The 24,701-nt window shown below is 39.7% G+C and overlaps 1 protein-coding gene across 1 annotated transcript in view; it reads left to right on the forward strand.

Annotated features, from left to right (window-relative positions):
* SERINC5 (serine incorporator 5) overlaps positions 1-24,701 on the forward strand; it is a 308,689-nt gene that overhangs the window by 95,859 nt on the left and 188,129 nt on the right. The window contains exon 2 of the mRNA XM_053701356.1: positions 5,702-5,869. Coding sequence (XP_053557331.1) covers positions 5,702-5,869 — 168 coding nt within the window. The remainder of the gene's footprint in view (positions 1-5,701; positions 5,870-24,701) is intronic.

Genomic DNA, 24,701 nt, shown 5'->3' on the forward strand with positions numbered 1-24,701 from the left:
CAGTCCTACCAAAGCTAAGTTCATTTATTTTAATGTTATGAATTTTATCGCTATGGTTCGTAATAAGTTATCATGATAAACTTTTACATGCAGAGTCCATTAGTATTTATGCATTATCTATTGCTATTCATTTTACATCTAATGTACAAGATATACCTAGGAATCTATGAGAATGTTTTTCTAATTCTATCCTAAAGGCTTTGTCTGACATCCCGCCTTCTAATAAAATGTATAGGTCTTTTTTAAACTTCTCATTTAGTTGATGAATTTTTAAATGACCGACAACATACTGAATTATCCTTCTCTGATGATGTTTTTTCTCATTTAGAATATACTTCATCAGATATTTGACACTAACAAATCTACTTTTTTATTTTTAAATAGAGTACATTCGTTGTTGAAAAGGTTTTGATTATATTGGATATTGAGGAGTCTAGTTCTTTTGATTTAAGACTAGCTAAATTCTGCTCATTAACCTCCTGTGGTTTCTTCAGAGGTTTTTTTCCCAGTTCATGATACTAGGGAATGGAATAGGCCTGGGACTTCTTTTATTCCTTCTTTAAGGTTTTTAAATTGTATCCTTTAGCGGCAGTTAGTTTAAAGTTTTGAGGAAGATCCCCAAAGTTAATGGGGCTATCTCTACTCTTGCTAAACTTACTACTATTCCTATAGAAAATAGTATTTATTTTTTTCCTTCAGATGGGAAACTTGTATCTTATTTAAGGAAAATTATTTTATTTCAGGTCCTTTTCTTAGGCCTGCAATTTATTTGGCTGATGTTGCAAATGCTTCAACTTTCTGGTTGGATACTTTAGTGCAACAAGTATCAGATTATGATTTGTTTTAGCATTGTTAAGTTGATCAACATGCTAATAATTTCATTTGTGTAGTCATTTTTTTTATATTTTCACAATTGAGGTTTAATCTATGTCTTTAGCTATTTTTAGCTAGAAGAACTTTGTGACTTAATCTTGGAATGTTAATTTGATTTCTAAAATTCATATTCCTTTTTTTCCAAGGTAATCAATTATTTGGTTTACAATTGGATTCAATTTTTTCCAACTGTTACTCTGGGGAAGGGAGTTTTTTGTTGCTTCAAGATTGAGTTCTAAGAGTAAATCTTAAGCTTATATTAGTTTGTTCTTAATAAGGAACGGAATCCTAATTCTTCCCCAAGTAACATGTTTAAAATTGGAAGCTTTCTTCAACATGGAATGAATTTAAGCTATTTAAAAGATCAAAGTCAGCCCCCCAAATTTGCATGTAGGTGCGGTTTTTTATTCCAGCTTAGCTGGTAAGGGGCAGGTTTTGACTTTTTTAAATTTGTTTGGTTCAATTCGGTCCAAACTTCTTAGATTGGGGTACTGAATAGGATTCAGAGTAAAACCGCCTGTGAGAAGTTTTTTTCTCTCTAGCATATTCCAGCTATTCCAGTAAAGGCTCACACTTTTCTGAAGTATGTTTCAGACCTGTATGTGTTGGGTACTTGTGAGGCGCGCCTGGTTACCCGTTGGGGTCTCAAGGCGCTGCTCAGTCCTGGAGTTATCTGGGGTATTCATACCAGTTTCATTTCAGGAACAGGGTTTGGGGTTTTGTTCAAAACTATTCATTGTCCCAAAGATAGAAAATCTTTTTGATTTGTCATATAAGAGTTCCTTCTTTCAGAATGGTGTTTATATGGTCTATTCTGCCTTTTTGGTCAGTAAGGGCATTATTTGTTTACAATAGATACAATAGATGCATATCTTCTGTTTTCATTCAGATTATTTTCATTTTCTGAGATTCTCTTTTTATGACAAGCATTACCAATTTGTTGCTTTTCCTTCTGGTCTAGCGACAGCTCTGAGAATCTTTTCAAGGTTTTCAGTGTTTCCTTATTTGGACGATCTCGTGGTACTGGCTCAGTCTTTTCGTTCTGCAGAATCTCATACAATTCAACTTTTGTTGTTTCTTCTAAGACATGGTTGGAGGATCTTTTTATCAAAAGATCCTTGGTTGCTCAGACAAGGGTCACCTTTTTTAGGTTGTGTCAATGTCTTTGTGTCTAACAGACAGGAGACGATTATATTGGCTTCAGTTTGTCGGAACCTTTAGTCTCTATTATTTCCTTCAGTAGCTATATGCATGGAAGTTTTAGGTCTCATGGCTGCAGCATTGGATTCAATTCCCGTTGCTCATTTTCATATGAAACCTTTCAAGTTTTTTATGCTGAATGAATGGTGCAGGGATTCTAGGATATCATTTTTAATATCTTTGAATTCCAATGTTCAACTATCTTTGACTTGGTGGTTAGATCACCATCATATAGTTCTACGGATCTCTTTGATTCATTCAACCTGGACCTTGATCACTACAGATGCGAGTCTTTTAGGTTGGGAGGCTGTCTGGAGATCTCTGTCAGCACCATTAAATATTTTGGAACTCCGTGCTTTCTCAGAGTTCGTCAGTTTTGGCTTCTTTTTGAAGAGAGAGACGTTATTGTTTTTCAGACAGACAATGTCACAACTGTGGCATATGTCAATCATCAGGGTGGGACTCTCAGTCCTTAGGCTGTGAAAGAAGTATCTCGGATACTTGCTTGGGCTAAATCCAGCTCCTGTCTAATTTCTGCGGTCCATATCCCAGGTTTAGACAATTGGGAAGCGGATTATCTCTGTCAATCAAGCTTTACATCCGGGAGAATGCTCTCTTTACCCAGATGTGTTTTTTCAATTGTTCTGATGTGAGGGTTTCCAGTAATAGTTCTGATGGCATCTCATCTAAACAAGAAAACTTCCCAGGTACCTATTCAGGTCCGGGGATCCTCAGGCGGAAACAGTGTATGCATTGACACTTCCTTGGAGTTATCAATCTGCCTATATTTTTGCTCCTTCTGGTTCTTCTTTTTAAGAGTGATTTTTCAAAATCCTCATGGAGCAATCGTTTGTGCTGCTGGTGGCTCCAGCATGGCCGCTCAGGTTTTGGTATATGGTTCTTGTTCGGATGTCCAGTTGCCAACCTTGGTCACTTCCATTTAGGCCAGACCTTATATCTTAAGATTCGTTTTTTCCGTCAGGGAATCAAATTATTAAATTTGATGGTATGGAAATTAAAACGCTTAGTGCTTACTCATAGAAGTTTCTCTGACTCAGTGATTAATACTATGTTGCAGGTTCGTAAATCTGTGTCTAGAAAGATTTATTATCGAGTTTGGAAGACTTACATCTTATGATGCTCTTGTCATAATTTCTCTTGGCATTCTTTTAGAATTCCTAGGATTTTAAAGTTTCTTCATAAGGTTTTGTCTGCAAGTTCCTTGAAAGGACAAATCTCTGCTCTTTCTGTGCTGTTTCACAGAAAAAATTGCTAATCTTTCTGATATTCATTGTTTTGTTCAGGCTTTGGTTCGTATCAAGCCTGTCATTAAGCCAATTTCTCCTCCTTGGAGTCTTAATTTGGTTCTGAGGGCTTAACAGGCTCTTCCGTTTGAGCATATGCATTCTTTGGACATTGAATTACTTTCATGGAAAGTATTGTTCCTTTTGGCCATCTCTTCTGCTAGAAGAGTTTTTGAATTATCTGCTCTTTCTTGTGAGTCTCCTTTTCTGATTTTTCATCAGGATAAGGTGGTTTTGCTGTCTTTATTTAAATGTTTACCTCAAGTTGTGAATTCTAACAACATTAATAGAGGAATTATTGTTCCTCCCTTGTGTCCTAAATCCTAAGAATTCTTTGCAAAGATCCTTACATTCTTTAGATGTGGTCAGAGTTTTGAAATATTATGTTGAAGCTACTAAGATTTCAGGAAGACTTCTAGTCTATTTGTTATCTTTTCTGGTTTTAGGAAAGGTCAGAAGGCTTCTGCCATTTCTTTGGCGTCTTGGTTAAAGCTTTTGATTCATCATGCTTATGTGGAGTCGGGTAAATCCACGCCTCAAAGGATTACGGCTCATTCTACTAGGTCAGTTTCTACTTCCTGGGCTTTTAAGAATGAAGCTTCTGTTGTTCAGATTTGCAAAGCAGCAACTTGGTCTTCTTTGCATACTTTTACTAAATTCTACCATTTAGATGTTTTTTATTCTTCAGAAGCAGTTTTTGGTAGAAAAGTACTTCAGGCAGCTGTTTCAGTCTGATTCTTCTGCTTATAATTTCAGTTTTTTTCATTATAAAGATTAAAACTTTTGATTTGGGTTGTGGATTGTTTTTTCAGCGGAATTGGCTGTCTTTATTTTATCCCTCCCTCTCTAGTGACTCTTGTGTGGAGTTCCACATCTTGGGTATTTGTTATCCCATATGTCACTAGCTCATGGACTCTTGCCAATTACATGAAAGAAAACATAATTTATGTAAGAACTTACCTGATAAATTAATTTCTTTCATATTGGCAAGAGTCCATGAGACCCACCCTTTTTTGTAGTGGTTATTTTTTTGTATAAAGCACAATTATTCCAATTCCTTGTTGATGCTTTCGCTCCTTTCTTATCACCCCACTTCTTGGCTATTCGTTAAACTGAATTGTGGGTGTGGTGAGGGGTGTATTTATAGGCATTTTGAGGTTTGGGAAACTTTGCCCCTCTTGGTAGGAATGTATATCCCATACGTCACTAGCTCATGGACTCTTGCCAATATGAAAGAAATGAATTTATCAGGTAAGTTCTTACATAAATTATGTTTTTGCGCTTGCGTTCAATCCCGCCACCTGCCCCTGCTTGTTAAATACGGACTGCAGGTTCTCTTGTGAGAACCTGCTGTCGTAGGGGGTCAAAAGGCTTGCGAAGCCTTTGATAAATCGACCCCTAAGAGTCTGTCAGTAGAGCTTTAGAAACAGGCAGAAATTTAGAGGTTTAAATGTTATAAAAGTATATTAATCTAACAATGTTTGTTGTGCAAAGCTGGGGAATGGGTAGTAAAGGCATTTTCTATCTTTTTAAACGATAACAATTTTTGTGTAGACTGTCCCTTTAACCTCAAAGGGGTAAACATATAGGAACCACAGAGAACTGCTGGTTCTGAGAGGAATCTGTTGGCGACCCAATCAGTAGCGCAGCTGGGATTCCACTCAGGACCAGCAGTTCTTGTTTTCCAATCTTGCACACTTCATTATTGGTCTGAGTTCAGCTGTCCAGTAACCATGACAGTTTTGAAGATATTGTAGTAGATCACCCACAAGGTAAATAGCTATATATTTAATTTAACATTTTTTAACATTTTTAAAAGTTAGTAAAATTCACTAACAAATTATTAATATAATAATATAATAATAACCCCATAGAAATAAGCACTTGTTTATTACACTAAAATGTCCCTACAGATTATTTTCCATGCCAATAACTAGCTATATTATAGGTAACAAGTATAAATAATTCTAACTATAAATCCTGCTACATAATTATATTTTATTTTTATAAATTTTGAATTAATAGCAACCTTTCGGTCGTCAAATGTAGGACTGGAAGTGGAAATTTAAGTCATAAAATGGCTCCTTTTAATTTAATAAAATGCCTCTTTTCTTGAGCTGGGCAGCCAGAATCCAAATGTAGACGGCTCCTCCCGTTTAATTTTCAGGTATTGGTTAAGAAATGTTTTGTGGTGTTCTCAAAAAGCAACCATGTGACCTTTTAGGCACTGAATAATTAACTGAAAAAGCCACAAGTAAAAAAAGTGAACAAACATCAGTGCAGTTTGTGTGTTCTAATATTAAAATAGTTTTCTTGTGTTGTAGTTGGCCTGTTGCTGTGGAACTGCAGCTTGTGCTCTGTGCTGTGCGTGCTGCCCCAAAGTCAAACAGTCTACAACTACACGGGTTATGTACGCCATCTTCTTTGTCCTGGTAATCGTTGTCTGCTTCATCATGATGTCACCAAAAGTGTCTGATTTCATGAGCCAACATGTAAGTTATTAATACATTTTACTTTAAAGGGACATTCAAAGCATACCATTGTTTGATAGGCAAGTTTGCAATACACTTGCTGTTTGTTTTTTTGTAATCTTTGTGCTCTACGTCTAGAGCTTGCACCAAATGCCAGTCAAATGTTACATATGTTTGTTATTTCATAACTTTGAGATCTGAAATAGTTAAAGACATGAAAAAATGTCAACTGCAAGTATAATGCTGGAACTTATAGAATAGTTTTGAGCTGGAACTACCCTGAGTCAAACCCATGTGTAAAAGGGCTGTGTCCACCATATATCTAGAAAAGTCCCAGATGTTTACAACTGTCACTGTGAGGTTGCCTGCAGAGAGAGACACTTTTTGAATGGTAGAGTGGAGAGACAACACCTCAATCATTTGGAACTAATAAAAAGATGTTGCCAGAGGCTTCATAAGAAGAGAGAATATATGAGGGGAGAGAGGGCACTCCTGCTGGGTGCCATTCATTATGTTGAATGAGGGTGAGGAAAACTCCACACTGAACCTTAGCTGAGGGGTATGAGTACATCGATCTAATAGCGAAAAGAAACTGAAGAGGCATTCTATATCTTTGAAGACCTTTTCAATTATAAGGTCAGCTGACTCAGATGCCTTCTCTACATCCATAGTAGATAACATCATTACAGACAGATGCAAACGTTTACATTCAAAGAGGATACAGGGAAAGTGTCTAGTGAAACAGTGCAATTTTTATTAACACTACAAGAGTGGCTAGCTGTTTTTTTTTATTGTTTGTTTGGACATCTGGAAACCCTAAATAAGATAGAGACTTATCATTAAAGTAGCTTCCCACTAAGCTCACATAAAAAAAGTAGCTTTATTGCACAACCACATACAACAAACCTATTTTCCAGTGATCGTATGCTTGTTGAATGCTCAAATATTTTAGAATACAAAGTTTAATTACAGCAGGGGTGTCTATCTCCTCCCTCACGGGTACAGTCTCTTTGTCCTCTCTCTCAGTTCTCACTCAGCCTATGCTGCAGGCGATGTTGCCTGCTGCTGATTTTCCTTCTCCCCCAAGAGCCTTATCTCTGCCTCCAAACAGCAGGAGGTACGGTGACAGACATGCAATATGCTGAAAGTAAAGACAGACTTGCTGTGACAATGCCTTCATGCTAGATTACGTCACCGGAATTAAAGGCATTCCTTATTGAAAAACTGTTTCTGGATTTGGGCCACGTTGGATCATGGTACTTGTAGTTTCAGGTAGATTGCATTTCATTTGCAGGCATCAGGGAGCTGCTATTACAATGAGCTAGACTCCCTGAAGGGAGAGTTGGGATGACTGCAATTGTAGTAATGTACATTGTATAGTATTACACTATGTATCGTAATTTTTTTTCTTTCATGTAATTAGCAAGAGTCCATGAGCTAGTGACGTATGGGATATACATTCCTACCAGGAGGGGCAAAGTTTCCCAAACCTCAAAATGCCTATAAATACACCCCTCACCACACCCACAAATCAGTTTTACAAACTTTGCCTCCTGTGGAGGTGGTGAAGTAAGTTTGTGCTAGATTCTACGTTGATATGCGCTCCGCAGCAGGTTGGAGCCCGGTTTTCCTCTCAGCGTGCAGTGAATGTCAGAGGGATGTGAAGAGAGTATTGCCTATTTGAATTCAATGATCTCCTTCTACGGGGTCTATTTCATAGGTTCTCTGTTATCGGTCGTAGAGATTCATCTCTTACCTCCCTTTTCAGATCGACGATATACTCTTATATATACCATTACCTCTACTGATTCTCGTTTCAGTACTGGTTTGGCTTTCTACTACATGTAGATGAGTGTCCTGGGGTAAGTACGTCTTATTTCTCCTGTTAAGTGTAGTCAGTCCACGGGTCATCCATTACTTATGGGATTATAACTCCTCCCCAACAGGAAGTGCAAGAGGATCACCCAAGCAGAGCTGCTATATAGCTCCTCCCCTCTACGTCATATCCAGTCATTCTCTTGCACCTAACTAAAGATAGGACGTGTGAGAGGACTGTGGTGTGTTAAACTTAGTTTTTATTTCTTCAATCAAAAGTTTGTTATTTTAAACGGCACCGGAGTGTGTTGTTTGTTCTCAGGCAGCATTAGAAGAAGAATCTGCCTGAGTTTTCTATGATCTTAGCGGTCGAAACTAAGATCCACTTGCTGTTCTCGGCCATTCTGAGGAGTGAGGTAACTTCAGAACAGGGGATAGCATGCAGGGCCCACCTGCAAGGAGGTATGTGCAGTAAATTATTTTCTAAGGAATGGAATTGACTGAGAAAATACTGCTAATACCGATGTAATGTAAGTGCAGCCTTAAATGCAGTAGTAGCGACTGGTATCAGGCTGATAAGTATGTATGTATACTCTGAGGTATTTCTGGGGAATGGAATTTCACTAAGAAAATACTGTCAATATTAAAGTAATATTTGAGCCTGCACTGCAGTGAAAGCGACTAGCAGCAGGCTTATTAATAACACTTCATAATTTTCAATTTTAAACGTTTACTGGCATGTTAATAGTTTTTTCTGAGGTACTTGGTGATAATACTTTATGGGCATGATTTTTACCACATGGCTGTCGTTTTTTTCTGCATAAAAACAGTTTACTGAGCTTCCCCACTGTTGTAATATGAGTGGGAGGGGCCTATTTTAGCGCTTTATTGCGCAGTAAAAATTTAGTCAGTCTTCCTATTTCTTCCTCCATGATCCAGGACGTCGCTACAGAGCCCAGGGGTCTCCAAAACTAGTTTTGAGGGAGGTAATCAGTCACAGCAGACCTGTGACAGTGTGTTTGACTGTGATAAAAACGTTTATTATTTCAACTGTTATCCGTTTGGGGTATTAAGGGGTTAATCATCCTTTTGCTGGTGGGTGCAATCCTCTGCTAACTTTATACATTTTCTGCTAAAATTTGGTTGTTTTAACATATTTGGTTCATTGTTAATTCAACTGTGTCACATTTTTATGTTTCTTAAAGGCGCAGTAGCGTTTTTTATATAGCTTGTAAATTTATTTAAAAGTTTTTTCCAAGCTTGCTAGTGTTATTGCTAGTCTGTTTAAACATGTCTGACACAGATTAATCTGTTTGTTCACTATGTTTAAAGGCCAATGTGGAGCCCAATAGAAATTTGTGCACTCAATGTATAGATGTTACTTTGAATAAAAGTCAAACTTTATATGTTAAAAGAATATCACCAGACAACGAGGGGGAAGTTATGCCGACTAACTCTCCTCACGTGTCAGTACCTTCGCCTCCCGCTCAGGAGGTGCGTGATATTGTGGCGCCAAGTACATCAGGGCGGCCCATACAAATCACTTTGCAAGACATGGCTAATGTTATGACTGAAGTACTATCTAAATTGCCAGAATTAAGAGGTAAACGCGATCACTCTGGGGTAAGAACAGAGTGCGCTGATAATAGTAGAGCCATGTCTGATACTGCGTCACAATTTGCAGAACATGAGGACGGAGAGCTTCATTCTGTGGGTGACGGATCTGATCCAAGTAAACTGGATTCAGAGATTTCAAATTTAAAATTTAAGCTTGAGAACCTCCGTGTATTACTAGTGGAGGTATTAGCAGCTCTGAATGATTGTAACACGGTTGCAATTCCAGAGAAAGTATGTAGGCTGGATAAATATTTTGCGGTACCGGCGTGTACTGACGTTTTTCCTATACCTAAAAGGCTTACAGAAATTGTTAACAAGGAGTGGGATAGACCCGGTGTGCCCTTTTCACCCCCTCCTATATTTAGAAAAATGTTTCCAATAGACGCCACCACACGGGACCTATGGCAGACGGTCCCTAAGGTGGAGGGAGCAGTTTCTACTCTGGCTAAGCGCACCACTATCCCGGTGGAGGATAGCTGCGCTTTTTCAGATCCAATGGATAAAAAGTTAGAGGGTTACCTTAAGAAAATGTTTGTTCAACAAGGTTTTATATTACAACCCCTTGCATGCATCGCGCCTGTCACTGCTGCGGCGGCATTCTGGTTTGAGTCTCTTGAAGAGACCCTTAGCACAGCTTCATTGGATGAGATTATGAACAAGCTTAAAGCCCTTAAGCTAGCTAATTCATTTATTTCTGATGCCGTAGTACACTTAACCAAACTTACGGCTAAGAACTCCGGATTCACCATTCAAGCGCGCAGAGCGCTGTGGCTTAAATCCTGGTCAGCTGATGTGACTTCTAAATCTAAATTGCTCAATATTCCTTTCAAAGGGCAGACATTATTCGGGCCCGGCTTGAAAGAAATTATGCCCTGCCTCAAGACAGGGCCAAACCAAAGGCTAAACAGTCCAATTTTCGTGCCTTTCGTAACTTCAAGGCAGGAGCAGCATCAACTTCCTCCGCTCCAAGACAGGAAGGAACTGTTGCTCGCTACAGACAGGGCTGGAAACCTAACCAGTCCTGGAACAAGGGCAAGCAGGCCAGAAAACCTGCTGCTGCCCCTAAGACAGCATGAAGTGAGGGCCCCCGATCCGGAAACGGATATAGTGGGGGGCAGACTTTCTCTCTTTGCCCAGGCTTGGGCAAGAGATGTCCAGGATCCCTGGGCGTTGGAAATCATATCTCAGGGATATCTTCTGGACTTCAAAGCTTCTCCTCCACAAGGGAGATTTCATCTTTCAAGGTTATCAGCAAACCAGATAAAGAAAGAGGCGTTTCTACGCTGTGTACAAGACCTCTTACTAATGGGAGTGATCCACCCAGTTCCGCGGTCGGAACACGGGCAAGGATTCTATTCAAATCTGTTTGTGGTTCCCAAAAAAGAGGGAACCTTCAGACCAATCTTGGACTTAAAGATCCTAAACAAATTCCTAAGAGTTCCATCGTTCAAAATGGAAACTATTCGAACCATCTTACCCATGATCCAAGAGGGTCAGTACATGACCACAGTGGATTTAAAGGATGCCTACCTTCACATACCGATTCACAAGGATCATTACCGGTATCTAAGATTTGCCTTCCTAAACAGGCATTACCAGTTTGTAGCTCTTCCCTTCGGGTTAGCTACGGCTCCAAGAATCTTTACAAAGGTTCTGGGCTCTCTTCTGGCGGTACTAAGACCGCGAGGCATAGCGGTAGCTCCGTACCTAGACGACATTCTGATACAAGCGTCAAGTTTCCAAACTGCCAAGTCTCATACAGAGTTAGTTCTGGCATTTCTAAGGTCGCATGGGTGGAAGGTGAACGTAGAAAAGAGTTCTCTATTGCCACTCACAAGAGTTCCCTTTCTAGGGACTCTTATAGATTCTGTAGAAATGAAAATTTACCTGACGGAGGACAGGTTATCAAAACTTCTAAATGCTTGCCGTGTCCTTCATTCCATTCAACACCCGTCAGTGGCTCAGTGCATGGAGGTAATCGGCTTAATGGTAGCGGCAATGGACATAGTACCATTTGGGCGCCTGCATCTCAGACCGCTGCAATTGTGCATGCTAAGTCAGTGGAATGGGGATTACTCAGATTTGTCCCCTCTGCTAAATCTGGATCAAGAGACCAGAGATTCTCTTCTATGGTGGCTTTCTCGGCCACATCTGTCCAAGGGGATGCCCTTCCGCAGGCCAGATTGGACGATCGTAACAGACGCCAGCCTTCTAGGTTGGGGCGCAGTCTGGAATTCCCTGAAGGCTCAGGGATCATGGACTCAGGAGGAGAGACTCCTTCCAATAAACATTCTGGAATTAAGAGCAATTTTCAATGCTCTTCTGGCTTGGCCTCAGTTAGCAACTCTGAGGTTCATCAGGTTTCAGTCGGACAACATCACGACTGTGGCTTACATCAACCATCAAGGAGGAACAAGGAGTTCCCTAGCGATGATGAAAGTCTCAAAGATAATTCGCTGGGCAGAGTCTCACTCTTGCCACCTGTCAGCGATACACATCCCAGGCGTGGAGAACTGGGAGGCGGATTTTCTAAGTCGCCAGACCTTTCATCCGGGGGAGTGGGAACTTCATCCGGAGGTGTTTGCCCAACTGCTTCATCATTGGGGCAAACCAGATCTGGATCTCATGGCGTCTCACCAGAACGCCAAGCTTCCTTGTTACGGATCCAGGTCCAGAGACCCGGGAGCGGTGCTGATAGATGCTCTGACAGCACCTTGGGTCTTCAACATGGCTTATGTGTTTCCACCTTTCCCGATGCTTCCTCGATTGATTGCCAGGATCAAACAGGAGAGAGCATCGGTGATTCTAATAGCACCTGCGTGGCCACGCAGGACCTGGTATGCAGATCTAGTGGACATGTCGTCCTGTCCACCATGTTCTCTGCCTCTGAGACAGGACCTTCTGATTCAGGGTCCTTTCAAACATCCAAATCTAATTTCTCTGAGGCTGACTGCATGGAGATTGAACGCTTGATTCTATCAAAGCGTGGATTCTCGGAGTCAGTGATTGATACCTTAATACAGGCTAGGAAACCTGTTACCAGGAAAATTTACCATAAAATATGGCGTAAATACTTATATTGGTGCGAATCCAAGAGTTACTCATGGAGTAAGGTTAGGATTCCTAGGATATTGTCTTTTCTACAAGAGGGTTTAGAAAAGGGTTTATCTGCTAGTTCGTTAAAGGGACAGATTTCAGCTCTGTCTATCCTTTTACACAAACGTCTGGCAGAAGTTCCAGACGTTCAGGCTTTTTGTCAGGCTTTGGCTAGGATTAAGCCTGTGTTTAAGACTGTTGCTCCGCCGTGGAGCTTAAACTTAGTTCTTAACGTTCTGCAAGGTGTTCCGTTTGAACCCCTTCATTCCATCGATATCAAGCTGTTATCTTGGAAAGTTCTGTTTTTAATGGCTATTTCCTCGGCTCGAAGAGTCTCTGAGTTATCGGCCTTACATTGTGATTCTCCTTATCTGATTTTTCATTCAGACAAGGTAGTTCTGCGTACTAAACCTGGGTTCTTACCTAAGGTAGTCACTAACAAGAATATCAATCAAGAGATTGTTGTTCCATCATTGTGCCCTAACCTTTCTTCAAAGAAGGAACGACTTTTGCACAATCTGGACGTCGTCCGTGCCCTGAAATTTTATTTGCAGGCAACTAAAGATTTTCGTCAAACTTCTTCCCTGTTTGTCGTTTATTCTGGACAGAGGAGAGGTCAAAAAGCTTCGGCTACCTCTCTCTCTTTTTGACTTCGTAGCATAATACGTTTAGCCTATGAGACTGCTGGACAGCAGCCTCCTGAAAGGATTACAGCTCATTCTACTAGAGCTGTGGCTTCCACTTGGGCCTTTAAGAATGAGGCCTCTGTTGAACAGATTTGCAAGGCTGCAACTTGGTCTTCACTTCACACTTTTTCAAAATTTTACAAATTTGACACTTTTGCTTCTTCGGAGGCTGTTTTTGGGAGAAAGGTTCTACAGGCAGTGGTTCCTTCCGTGTAAAGATCCTGCCTGTCCCTCCCGTCATCCGTGTACTTTTAGCTTTGGTATTGGTATCCCATAAGTAATGGATGACCCGTGGACTGACTACACTTAACAGGAGAAAATATAATTTATGCTTACCTGATAAATTCATTTCTCCTGTAGTGTAGTCAGTCCACGGCCCGCCCTGTTTTTACGGCAGGTCTAAATTTTAATTAAACTCCAGTCACCACTGCACCCTATAGTTTCTCCTTTCTCGTATGGTTTCGGTCGAATGACTGGATATGACGTAGAGGGGAGGAGTTATATAGCAGCTCTGCTTGGGTGATCCTCTTGCACTTCCTGTTGGGGAGGAGTTATAATCCCATAAGTAATGGATGACCCGTGGACTGACTACACTACACTACAGGAGAAATGAATTTATCAGGTAAGCATAAATTATATTTTTTGTGACACTCTAAGCTATGGTTGGGCACTTTTATATAAAGTTCTAAATATTTGTGTTTAAACATTTATTTGCCTTGATTCAGGATGTTCAATATTCCTTATTTCAGACAGTCAGTTTCATTATTTGGGATAATGCATTTGAATAATCAATTTTTTTCTTACCTTAAAATTTGACTTTTTTGGACTTCCGGTAGGCGGCTTAGCAAGATGGCCACAACTCCACTTTGCTCCGGGACTGAAATCTGTTTTTGAGCGCACTGTGGCAACATCCCCAGCCATCCATACCTCCCTTGGCAATAATTGTGTCTGGGAATACTCCAGGATCAGGACATTTCAACTCCTGGCCCCGAGAAGAGATAGAAAAGAAAAGTACGGAATTTGTTTTTGGTCCTACGGACATGCATGCTCAGACAACCAAGATGGCGTGCATCGCTGAGGCCCTAATAGATATATTTATGCCTAAATTGGACTCCTTAACAGTAACTATAGGGGATCTCCTCTGTGAAATACGTGAGCTTCGCCCACCCGAACATACTCCTGTAATTCCTATATGCCTGTGTATGCCTTGTCAGATATCTCCAGCTCGTATGAACAGCGATAACCTAGATAACGGCACCATATCACAGATGGAAGAACCACTCTCCCCCATCCTCCCTCCTCAACCAAACTACCTGATTATGTCGGCAACAGAGATACGGAAAGAGGTAGCGATCCCTGACACATGGATATACCTAAGACCTGCTTCTGTAGAGGCGCATCAAGTCTCGGGACTCCTGGCGCTCTCCGGGAGGGCGCTGACGGCCCCACGATCGGTGTCCCTGACCCTCTTTACCTTGGCTCTCCAGCCATCAGCATGCTGTTTTGTTCAGCCGACACACCTGGCAAATGTCCTCACATGCCGGAGGGGGGCGACGATGCAACTCCCGAGCCCCCAGAGGACCTCGCCACACTACGCACACCGGGAGAAGACAGTGGCTGCAGAGCTCGTGCTGCACAGGAGAGCAGACAGACAGCGGTTGTGACCTCCACGCCGCAGGGTGACGGCTATTCTGTTGTTATGGGGTATGAGTGCCGTACTCCTTCTCGTGCTGGAATAGGGTAATCCGCTCCAGACAATAATCTTATACTCTAGCCGACTGGATGGCAGAGCGGTCGTATGAATACAAATCTTCAGCTGGCTCACGTATAATGGTGAAGCAATGGACATATTTTAATATCTAACTGTGTGTGTGCCCCGGTACCTCTACACTTTATTCACAGTCATATACCGCTTGTGTGCTAAAAGAATTGACGCTACTACACCCATTAGAATGTATAATTTATTGTCAGGACACACAAGGGCTGAGGGCACTTAGAAGCCGCGGCTGCACTAATCTCTTGTCACATATATCAACCACTTTGTGCTGCTTCGGTGCTGTTTGATTGCTTTGCCGCTATCGCCCATATACCTGCTGAACCCATTCAGGACCTGCCTTGCTTTAGTTTAACTTATATGTGTAGCTTAGAAGCTCTATTTCACTATTTCATTACTCCATTATGTATTATGTGATGTATTATTAGCTATGTTTCTGAACTGCTGAAAATTATAGTGTTGTCTGCTGAGGATTGCAGTGTGTTAAAACCCCCATAATGTGTCAACAACTTTAGCCACGCTGCTTTCTTATAAGGGCCGCATTTCCATTTCCACTGTATTATTAGCTATGATTCTGAACTGCTGAAAAATTATAGTGTTGTCTGCTGAGGATTGCAGTGTGTTAAAACCCCCATAATGTGTCAACAACTTTAGCCACGCTGCTTTCTTATAAGGGCCGCATCTCCATTTCCACTGTAACTCCATAGGCTGGTTATTGTGTTTTATTTTGTTTTGTTTATTGATGTTCCCATTTTTTTAAGTATTTTAAACTCTCTTTAGCTAGCGCTCATCACCCTGACACATAGTAACTTCTCCAACCAGTTCAACTCCCTTAAATTCATAGACTCTCAATTTTATCATGGACTAGGCAATTTTGTTATATACTTATCTTTATGCACTTTTGATTGAATGTCACATACCCTGACTACGATACCTGCTTATTTGGGCTTGGTTCCCTTACTGCAGCATAAAATTAACACCCTACAGTACTTAATATTGCTCGTCATCATTCTCTCTACACAACTCATACTAACTCAGTATTTGCTACCGGCACACACAGCTTTTATTTTTCTGTAAGCAGCCTGAATATAGTCATCTTACAGCAGCTCATAGATTGAAACTGGCGTCCTATCTCCAGACCCCAGGCTAGGAGTCGGATACATAAATGCCTGTTAGTCCCCTATACTAGTAAATCAGTCCCTCCACTATGCATATCCGAAAATCTGGCAACATATAGCTATGGTCAAGGGCACAGCATAAAACAATATCACTCCCATGATAGTGCCAACTCTATACATGAATCTCGCAATACTACCGGGCTATAGGTCTGAGATACAACAGCTGTCCCCTGTACGGTTTCAATTTACCTAATACACTTATTATAGACTAGATCTCATATGATTGGAACCTCTTTATGGAGGGACAGGCCTAGCATTGAGAGAACACTCATGCAGAAATGCCCACAGGGATAGCTGGGATACCCCCGAAATTCTGCTCTGACTCCTCTAATCTGAGTACAACGCTTCAGAACTGTAGAGCATCAAGGGTGAATGGATAGTGTGTACTAGTTCTAGTTTAGTTTTGTCGATGTTTAGTTATGTTATGTTAGGTTATAAAATAATAAAAAACCCCAGTAGTGAGGTACACTTGTGTAAAAACTACACTGCTCTCTCATGATCTCTGCAACCTCCATTGTAACTGTAACCATTGAGCTTTTTTTTTTTTTTCTCATTCCTGTTTCTTAAATGTAATGGATATATATATACACTTGGTAATCACATTGTACTGTTTTATCTACTCTGTAAACTATTGTCTCACCCTGTGTGGTGTGTCACAGATATATAGTTTATTCCTGTACCTCATGCTGGTTATAAATAAAATTTAAAAAAAAAAAAATTTTGACTTTTTTCCCTGTGGGCTGTTAGGCTCGCGGGGGCTGAAAATGCTTCATTTTATTGCGTCATTTTGGCGCAGACTTTTTTGGCGCAAAAAATTCTTAGTTTTTTTCCGGCGTCGTTCTTGTCACCGGAAGTTGCGTCATTTTTTTACGTTTTTGCGCCAAAAGTGTCGGCGTTACCGGATGTGGCGTCATTTTTGGCGCTAAAAGCATTTAGGCGCCAAATAATGTGAGCGTCTTTTTTGGCGCTAAAAAATATGGGCGTCATTATTGTCTCCACATTATTTAAGTCTCATTGTTTATTTGCTTCTGGTTGCTAGAAGCTTGTTCACTGGCATTTTTCCCATTCCTGAAACTGTCATTTAAGGAATTTGATAAATTTTGCTTTATATGTTGTTTTTTCTATTACATATTGCAAGATGTCTCAGATTGACCCTGAATCAGAAGATACTTCTGGAAAATCGCTGCCTGATGTTGGATCTACCAAAGTTAAGTGTATTTGCTGTAAACTTGTGGTATCTGTTCCTCCAGCTGTTGTTTGTAATGAATGTCATGACAAACTTGTTAATGCAGATAATATTTCCTTTAGTAATGTTACATTACCTGTTGTTGTTCCATCAACATCTAATACTCAGAGTGTTCCTGTTAACATAAGAGATTTTGTTTCTAAATCCATTAAGAAGGCTATGTCTGTTATTCCTCCTTCTAGTAAGCGTAAAAGGTCTTTTAAAACTTCTCATTTTTCAGATGAATTTTTAAATGAACATCATCATTCTGATTCTGATAATGTTTCCTCTGGTTCAGAGGATTCAGTTTCAGAGGTTGATGCTGATAAATCTTCATATTTATTCAAAATGGAATTTATTCGTTCTTTACTTAAAGAAGTCTTAATTGCATTAGAGATAGAGGACTCTGGTCCTCTTGATACTAAATCTAAACGTTTAAATAAGGTTTTTAAATCTCCTGTAGTTATTCCAGAAGTTTTTCCTGTCCCTGATGCTATTTCTGAAGTAATTTCCAGGGAATGGAATAATTTGGGTAATTCTTTCACTCCTTCTAAACGTTTTAAGCAATTATATCCTGTGCCATCTGACAGATTAGAGTTTTGGGACAAAATCCCTAAGGTTGATGGGGCTATCTCGACTCTTGCTAAACGTGCTACTATTCCTACGGCAGATAGTACTTCCTTTAAGGATCCTTTAGATAGGAAAATTGAATCCTTCCTAAGAAAAGCTTACTTATGTTCAGGTAATCTTCTTAGACCTGCTATATCTTTAGCGGATGTTGCTGCAGCTTCAACTTTTTGGTTGGAAGCTTTAGCTCAACAAGTAACAGATCATAATTCTCATAGCATTGTTAATCTTCTTCAACATGCTAATAATTTTATTTGTGATGCCATCTTTGATATCATTAGGGTTGATGTCAGGTATATGTCTCTAGCTATTTTAGCTAGAAGAGCTTTATGGCTTAAAACTTGGAATGCTGATATGTCTTCTAAGTCAACTTTGCTTTCCCTTTCTTTCCAGGGTAATAAATTATTTGGTTCACAGTTGGATTCTATTATTTCAACTGTTACTGGGGGGAAAGGAACTTTTTTACCACAGGATAAAAAATCTAAAGGTAAATTTAGGTCTACTAATCGTTTTCGTTCCTTTCGTCACAATAAGGAACAAAAACCTGATCCTTCCCCTACAGGAGCAGTATCAGTTTGGAAACCATTTCCAGTCTGGAATAAATCCAAGCCTTTTAGAAAGCCAAAGCCAGCTCCCAAGTCAACATGAAGGTGCGGCCCTCATTCCAGCTCAGCTGGTAGGGGGCAGATTACGATTTTTCAAAGAAATTTGGATCAATTCGATTCACAATCTTTGGATTCAGAACATTGTTTCACAAGGGTACAGAATAGGCTTCAAGATAAGGCCTCCTGCAAGAAGATTTTTTCTTTCCCGTGTCCCAGTAAATCCAGTGAAGGCTCAAGTATTTCTGAAATGTGTTTCAGATCTAGAGTTGGCTGGAGTAATTATGCTAGTTCCAGTTCTGGAACAGGGGCTGGGGTTTTACTCAAATCTTTTCATTGTACCAAAGAAGGAGAATTCCTTCAGACCAGTTCTGGATTTAAAAATATTGAATCATTATGTAAGGATACCAACATTCAAAATGGTAACTATAAGGACTATTCTGCCTTTTGTTCAGCAAGGGCATTATATGTCCACAATAGATTTACAGGATGCATATCTGCATATTCCGATTCATCCAGATCACTATCAGTTTCTGAGATTCTCTTTCCTAGACAAGCATTACCAGTTTGTGGCTCTGCCGTTTGGCCTAGCAACAGCTCCAAGGATTTTTACAAAGGTTCTCGGTGCCCTTCTGTCTGTAATCAGAGAACAGGGTATTGTGGTATTTCCTTATTTGGACGATATCTTGGTACTTGCTCAGTCTTCACATTTAGCAGAATCTCATACGAATCGACTTGTATTGTTTCTTCGAGAACATGGTTGGAGGATCAATTTACCAAAAAGTTCATTGATTCCTCAGACAAGGGTAACCTTTTTAGGTTTCCAGATAGATTCAGTGTCCATGACTCTGTCTCTGACAGACAAGAGACGTCTAAAATTGGTTTCAGCTTTTCGAAACCTTCAGTCTCAATCATTCCCTTCGGTAGCCTTATGCATGGAAATTCTAGGTCTTATGACTGCTGCATCGGACGCGATCCCCTTTGCTCGTTTTCACATGCGACCTCTTCAGCTCTGTATGCTGAACCAGTGGTGCAGGGATTATACAAAGATATCTCAATTAATATCTTTAAAACCGATTGTACGACACTCTCTGACGTGGTGGACAAACCACCATCGTTTAGTTCAGGGGGCTTCTTTTGTTCTTCCGACCTGGACTGTGATTTCAACAGATGCAAGTCTGACAGGTTGGGGAGCTGTTTGGGGGTCTCTGACAGCACAAGGGGTTTGGGATTCTCAGGAGGCGAGATTACCAATCAACATTTTGGAACTCCGTGCAATTTTCAGAGCTCTTCAGTCATGGCCTCTACTAAAGAGAGAGTTGTTCATTTGTTTTCAGACGGACAATGTCACAACCGTGGCATATGTCAATCATCAAGGAGGGACTCACAGTCCTCTGGCTATGAAAGAAGTATCTCGAATACTGGTATGGGCGGAATCCAGCTCCTGTCTAATTTCTGCGGTTCATATCCCAGGTATAGACAATTGGGAAGTGGATTATCTCAGTCGCCAAACGTTACATCCGGGCGAATGGTCTCTTCACCCAGAGGTATTTCTTCAGATTGTTCAAATGTGGGGACTTCCAGAAATAGATCTGATGGCTTCTCATCTAAACAAGAGGCTTCTCAGCTATCTGTCCAGATCCAGGGATCCTCAAGCGGAAGCAGTGGATGCATTGTCACTTCCTTGGAAGTATCATCCTGCCTATATCTTTCCGCCTCTAGTTCTTCTTCCAAGAGTGATTTCCAAGATTCTAAAGGAGTGCTAGTTTGTTCTGCTGGTGGCTCCAGCATGGCCTCACAGATTTTGGTATGCGGATCTTGTCCGGATGGCCACTTGCCAACCGTGGACTCTTCCGTTAAGACCAGACCTTCTATCGCAAGGTCCTTTTTTCCATCAGGATCTCAAACCCTAAATTTGAAGGTATGGAGATTGAACGCTTGATTCTCAGTCATAGAGGTTTCTCTAACTCTGTGATTAATACTATGTTACAGGCTCGTAAAACTGTATCTAGGAAGATATATTATTGAGTCTGGAAGATTTACATTTCTTGGTGTTTTTCTCATCATTTTTCTTGGCATTCTTTTAGAATTCCTAGAATTTTACAGTTTCTTCAGGATGGTTTGGATAAAGGTTTGTCTGCAAGTTCCTTGAAAATTCAAATCTCTGCTCTTTCTGTTCTTTTTCACAGAAAGATTGCTAGTCTTCCTGATATTCATTGTTTTGTACAAGCTTTGGCTCGTATAAAACCTGTTATTAAGTCAATTTCTCCTCCTTGGAGTTTGAATTTGGTTCTGGGGGCTCTTCAAGCTCCTCCATTTGAACCTATGCATTCGCTGGACATTAAATTACTTTCTTGGAAAGTTTTGTTTCTTTTGGCCATCTCTTCTGCTAGAAGAGTTTCTGAATTATCTGCTCTTTCTTGTGAGTCTCTTTTCTGATTTTTCATTTTTGATAAGGCGGTGTTGCGAACTTCTTTTAAATTTTTACCTAAGGTTGTGTATTCTAACAACATTAGTAGAGAAATTGTGGTTCCTTCATTGTGTCCTAATCCTAAGAATTCTAAGGAAAAGTCGTTGCATTCTTTGGATGTAGTTAGAGCTTTGAAATATTATGTTGAAGCTACTAAGGATTTCCGAAAGACTTCTAGTCTATTTGTTATCTTTTCCGGTTCTAGGAAAGGTCAGAAGGCTTCTGCCATTTCTTTGGCATCTTGGTTAAAATCTTTGATTCATCATGCTTATGTCGAGTCGGGTAAAACTCCGCCTCAAAGGATTACAGCTCGTTCTACTAGGTCAGTTTCTACTTCCTGGGCGTTTAGGAATGAAGCTTCAGTTGATCAGATTTGCAAAGCAGCCACTTGGTCTTCTTTGCATACTTTTACTAAATTCTACCATTTTGATGTGTTTTCTTCTTCTGAACAGTTTTTGGTAGAAAAGTACTTCAGGCAGCTGTTTCAGTTTGATTCTTCTGCTTATAATTTCAGTTTTTTTAATTATAAGATTTAAACTTTATTTTGGGTGTGGATTTTTTTCAGCGGAATTGGCTGTCTTTATTTTATCCCTCCCTCTCTAGTGACTCTTGCGTGGAAGATCCACATCTTGGGTAGTCATTATCCCATACGTCACTAGCTCATGGACTCTTGCTAAATACATGAAAGAAAACATAATTTATGTAAGAACTTACCTGATAAATTCATTTCTTTCATATTAGCAAGAGTCCATGAGGCCCACCCTTTTTTTGTGGTGGTTATGATTTTTTTGTATAAAGTACAATTATTCCAATTCCTTATTTTTTATGCTTTCGCACTTTTTTCTTATCACCCCACTTCTTGGCTATTCGTTAAACTGATTTGTGGGTGTGGTGAAGGGTGTGTTTATAGGCATTTTGAGGTTTGGGAAACTTTGCCCCTCCTGGTAGGAATGTATATCCCATACGTCACTAGCTCATGGACTCTTGCTAATATGAAAGAAATGAATTTATCAGGTAAGTTCTTACATAAATTATGTTTTTTTTTTTTTTTATTGTACACTTATGATTGTAATATACATTTTTATAGTGCTGAGAAAAATGATAATAATTATAATGCTTTAATTTGAGCATGTAATTTTATTTTTATTTTTTATGGCCCTTTTAATGCAATGAAATATATATAAATACGCCTTTGAAACATGAAAAATAAAGGAGAAGAAAGATTTACAGCTACTTATGAAATGACTTCTTTTAAATTAGGGCATCTAAAATCTCACAGTTCCCAACCCATGTAATCAACATATCTTGTTGATAAATATAGTGAAACTATTCTTGTACCACACAGGAATAAGTGATATGTATTCATAATACGTGATGAGTAGCAATTCTGATCGCACTAGATTTGCTTTGCTTATTCAGACATGTAGAACAATTTATAGAGATTACTTTTACAAAAACCTTCAAATTCCTTCTACACATTGTTGATACAATTAACACATTGTTGAAATTGTTTTTTAATAGCTATTTTTCCTGACTACTTACCATTCTATTTATTTTTTTATTGGATGTTAGAAAATATATTTTTCTTTCATGTAAGTGGCAAGAGTCAATGAGCTAGGGGGTATGGGATATACATTCCTACCAGAAGGCAAAGTTTCCCAAACCTCAAATGCCTATAAATACACCACCCACCTCACTCATACCTCAGTTTTACAAACTTTGCCTCCTTAGAGAGGAACTGGGCTAAAATATGCTTAGAAGCGTCTTTCACAGAAGAAATCAAGCACATCATGCTTCACCACCTCCTAAGTACAGTGTTTGTCTGAGGGATGTGAAGTCTATTGCCTGATTTTACCATGTTTTCGCCTATGGGGAATCTATTCTAGGGCTCTCTGTAAATTCGGTTGCGGGAATTCATCTGCTGCTTCCCTTTACAGATCAACATTATACTCCTCTACCATTACCTCTGCTCATATGTTTCAGTACTGTTTTGGCTGTCTGCTATATGTGGATGGGTGTCTTACACAGTAAGTATATACTTTTATTGTATAAGACTCTCTCAGCTATGGATTGGGCACTTTTTAAGTGAAGTTGTTATATATTGTTTGTATACATGCCTTGAGTCAATAATTCATTGCTCTTTTTAGAGACTATTTGTGGCTAAATATTTGTCAAAGTTGGTAGAGTGGGCTCATTACACAGACTTGCCCCTGCATCAGTGTACGGCATGGTGACTTGCAAGATCCCATATACTGGAGAAATGCAGTGCAAGTGGGTGATGAGGTTACACATGCTGTACACTAATGCAGGGGCAGAATCTAAATCATAGTCCTAAGACGTGCCGTAGGTGATACGCCGCTGAGGCATACAGCACACATTGCCGGTCTCCAAGAATTATGCGATGCGCTGCAGTAGGAGATGTGTGCAGTGTAAAGATTTGTTGTGCGCTAGCTTCTTTTCCTGCTCTCTCTCAGCCCTCTTCTCACACTACCACCGCACGGCGCTATTGAATAACAATAATAATAAAAAAAATTAAAAATGCTTTTACTCCTTCTGCTTGCCCGCAGCAGGGCTAAAGTTAAAAAACCCCACATGCCCTGTGCCCAGAGCTGACTTACCTCGCAGTCACAGAAACTGTTCTGGCGGGTAAAAGTAACAATAATGATATTGCATCTAAAAAAGTATCAATTTCGGAGCAGAGCAGCCATTAGCCAATAATTTCAAAGTACTGTCTAAACTAAAGCACTGGCCAAAAAAAAAAAATCCTGTTGAAGAAAAAATTCTCTGCTTAACAGACCTGGCCGTTCTTTCTGCAGGCAGGCTCCACTTTCTGCGATAATATCGCAGATCGCACTGTGTTCTGCCTTGGGGCCGGAGTGGCTCAGGATCAGAGCGCGGTAAGTTAGGGAATTCCAGTATACCTCAAGTGCGGACAGAGGATAAACGAAGGCTCACAGTACATGACTGTTTCATCAGGTGATAAAAGATACAAATACAAGTGAGCTTAAATACCTGACTTCCTCGGCGTGTTCAACCAACTAGTGCACATGTCAAGAAAAAAAGGGGATGGACTCTTACTACTACTTGGATTAGACAGCAATAGTGACATCTTAACCAATAGTACAATGCATATACACTATTAGTAAAAAGTGCTACAATGGTATCAAAAGAGTTGCCAAAATGCCAAATATATATGCACATAGTGTTTTAAAGGTAAACGTACCGGGGTAGTCTCGAACAAAAATGCAAAAAATACAATACAAATGTTGTTACAATATTACACATACACATATTCTTGTCTAACATCATCATATTTCTAAATCATTAATCTGTTATGTAACTACACAGAACGATATAGAACAAAATAATAAAAACATTCTAGATAAAAAAATCCCTCATATATTAGAGAGCACAAATTCCTAAAAATTCATTTTTATTTCATATATGATTATTTACTACAGGACAGGGTGTATCTATTACAGCATTTTATAAATCTGTTTTCTTTTTTTTTTTTATATAATTTTTTTATATATTTTTTTTCGCTCTGTTTCCCATTCTCTCAAGCCTGTTATATATATCATATATAGGAGCATGGATATACATTAGCAGAATTAATTTATTTTTGTTTTTTTGCAATTATGTCTCAAACTGAACCTGCCTCTGATGTTACCATAGGGTTTGAGCTGCCTAAACAGGTATTTAACAAAGCTAAGTATGTTTGTTGTAATTAAGCTGATCTAAATTATTCAGCTCAATTATGTGG

The sequence above is a fragment of the Bombina bombina genome, chromosome 2 (genome assembly GCF_027579735.1).
Source record: "Bombina bombina isolate aBomBom1 chromosome 2, aBomBom1.pri, whole genome shotgun sequence".
Classification (NCBI taxonomy): domain Eukaryota; kingdom Metazoa; phylum Chordata; class Amphibia; order Anura; family Bombinatoridae; genus Bombina; species Bombina bombina.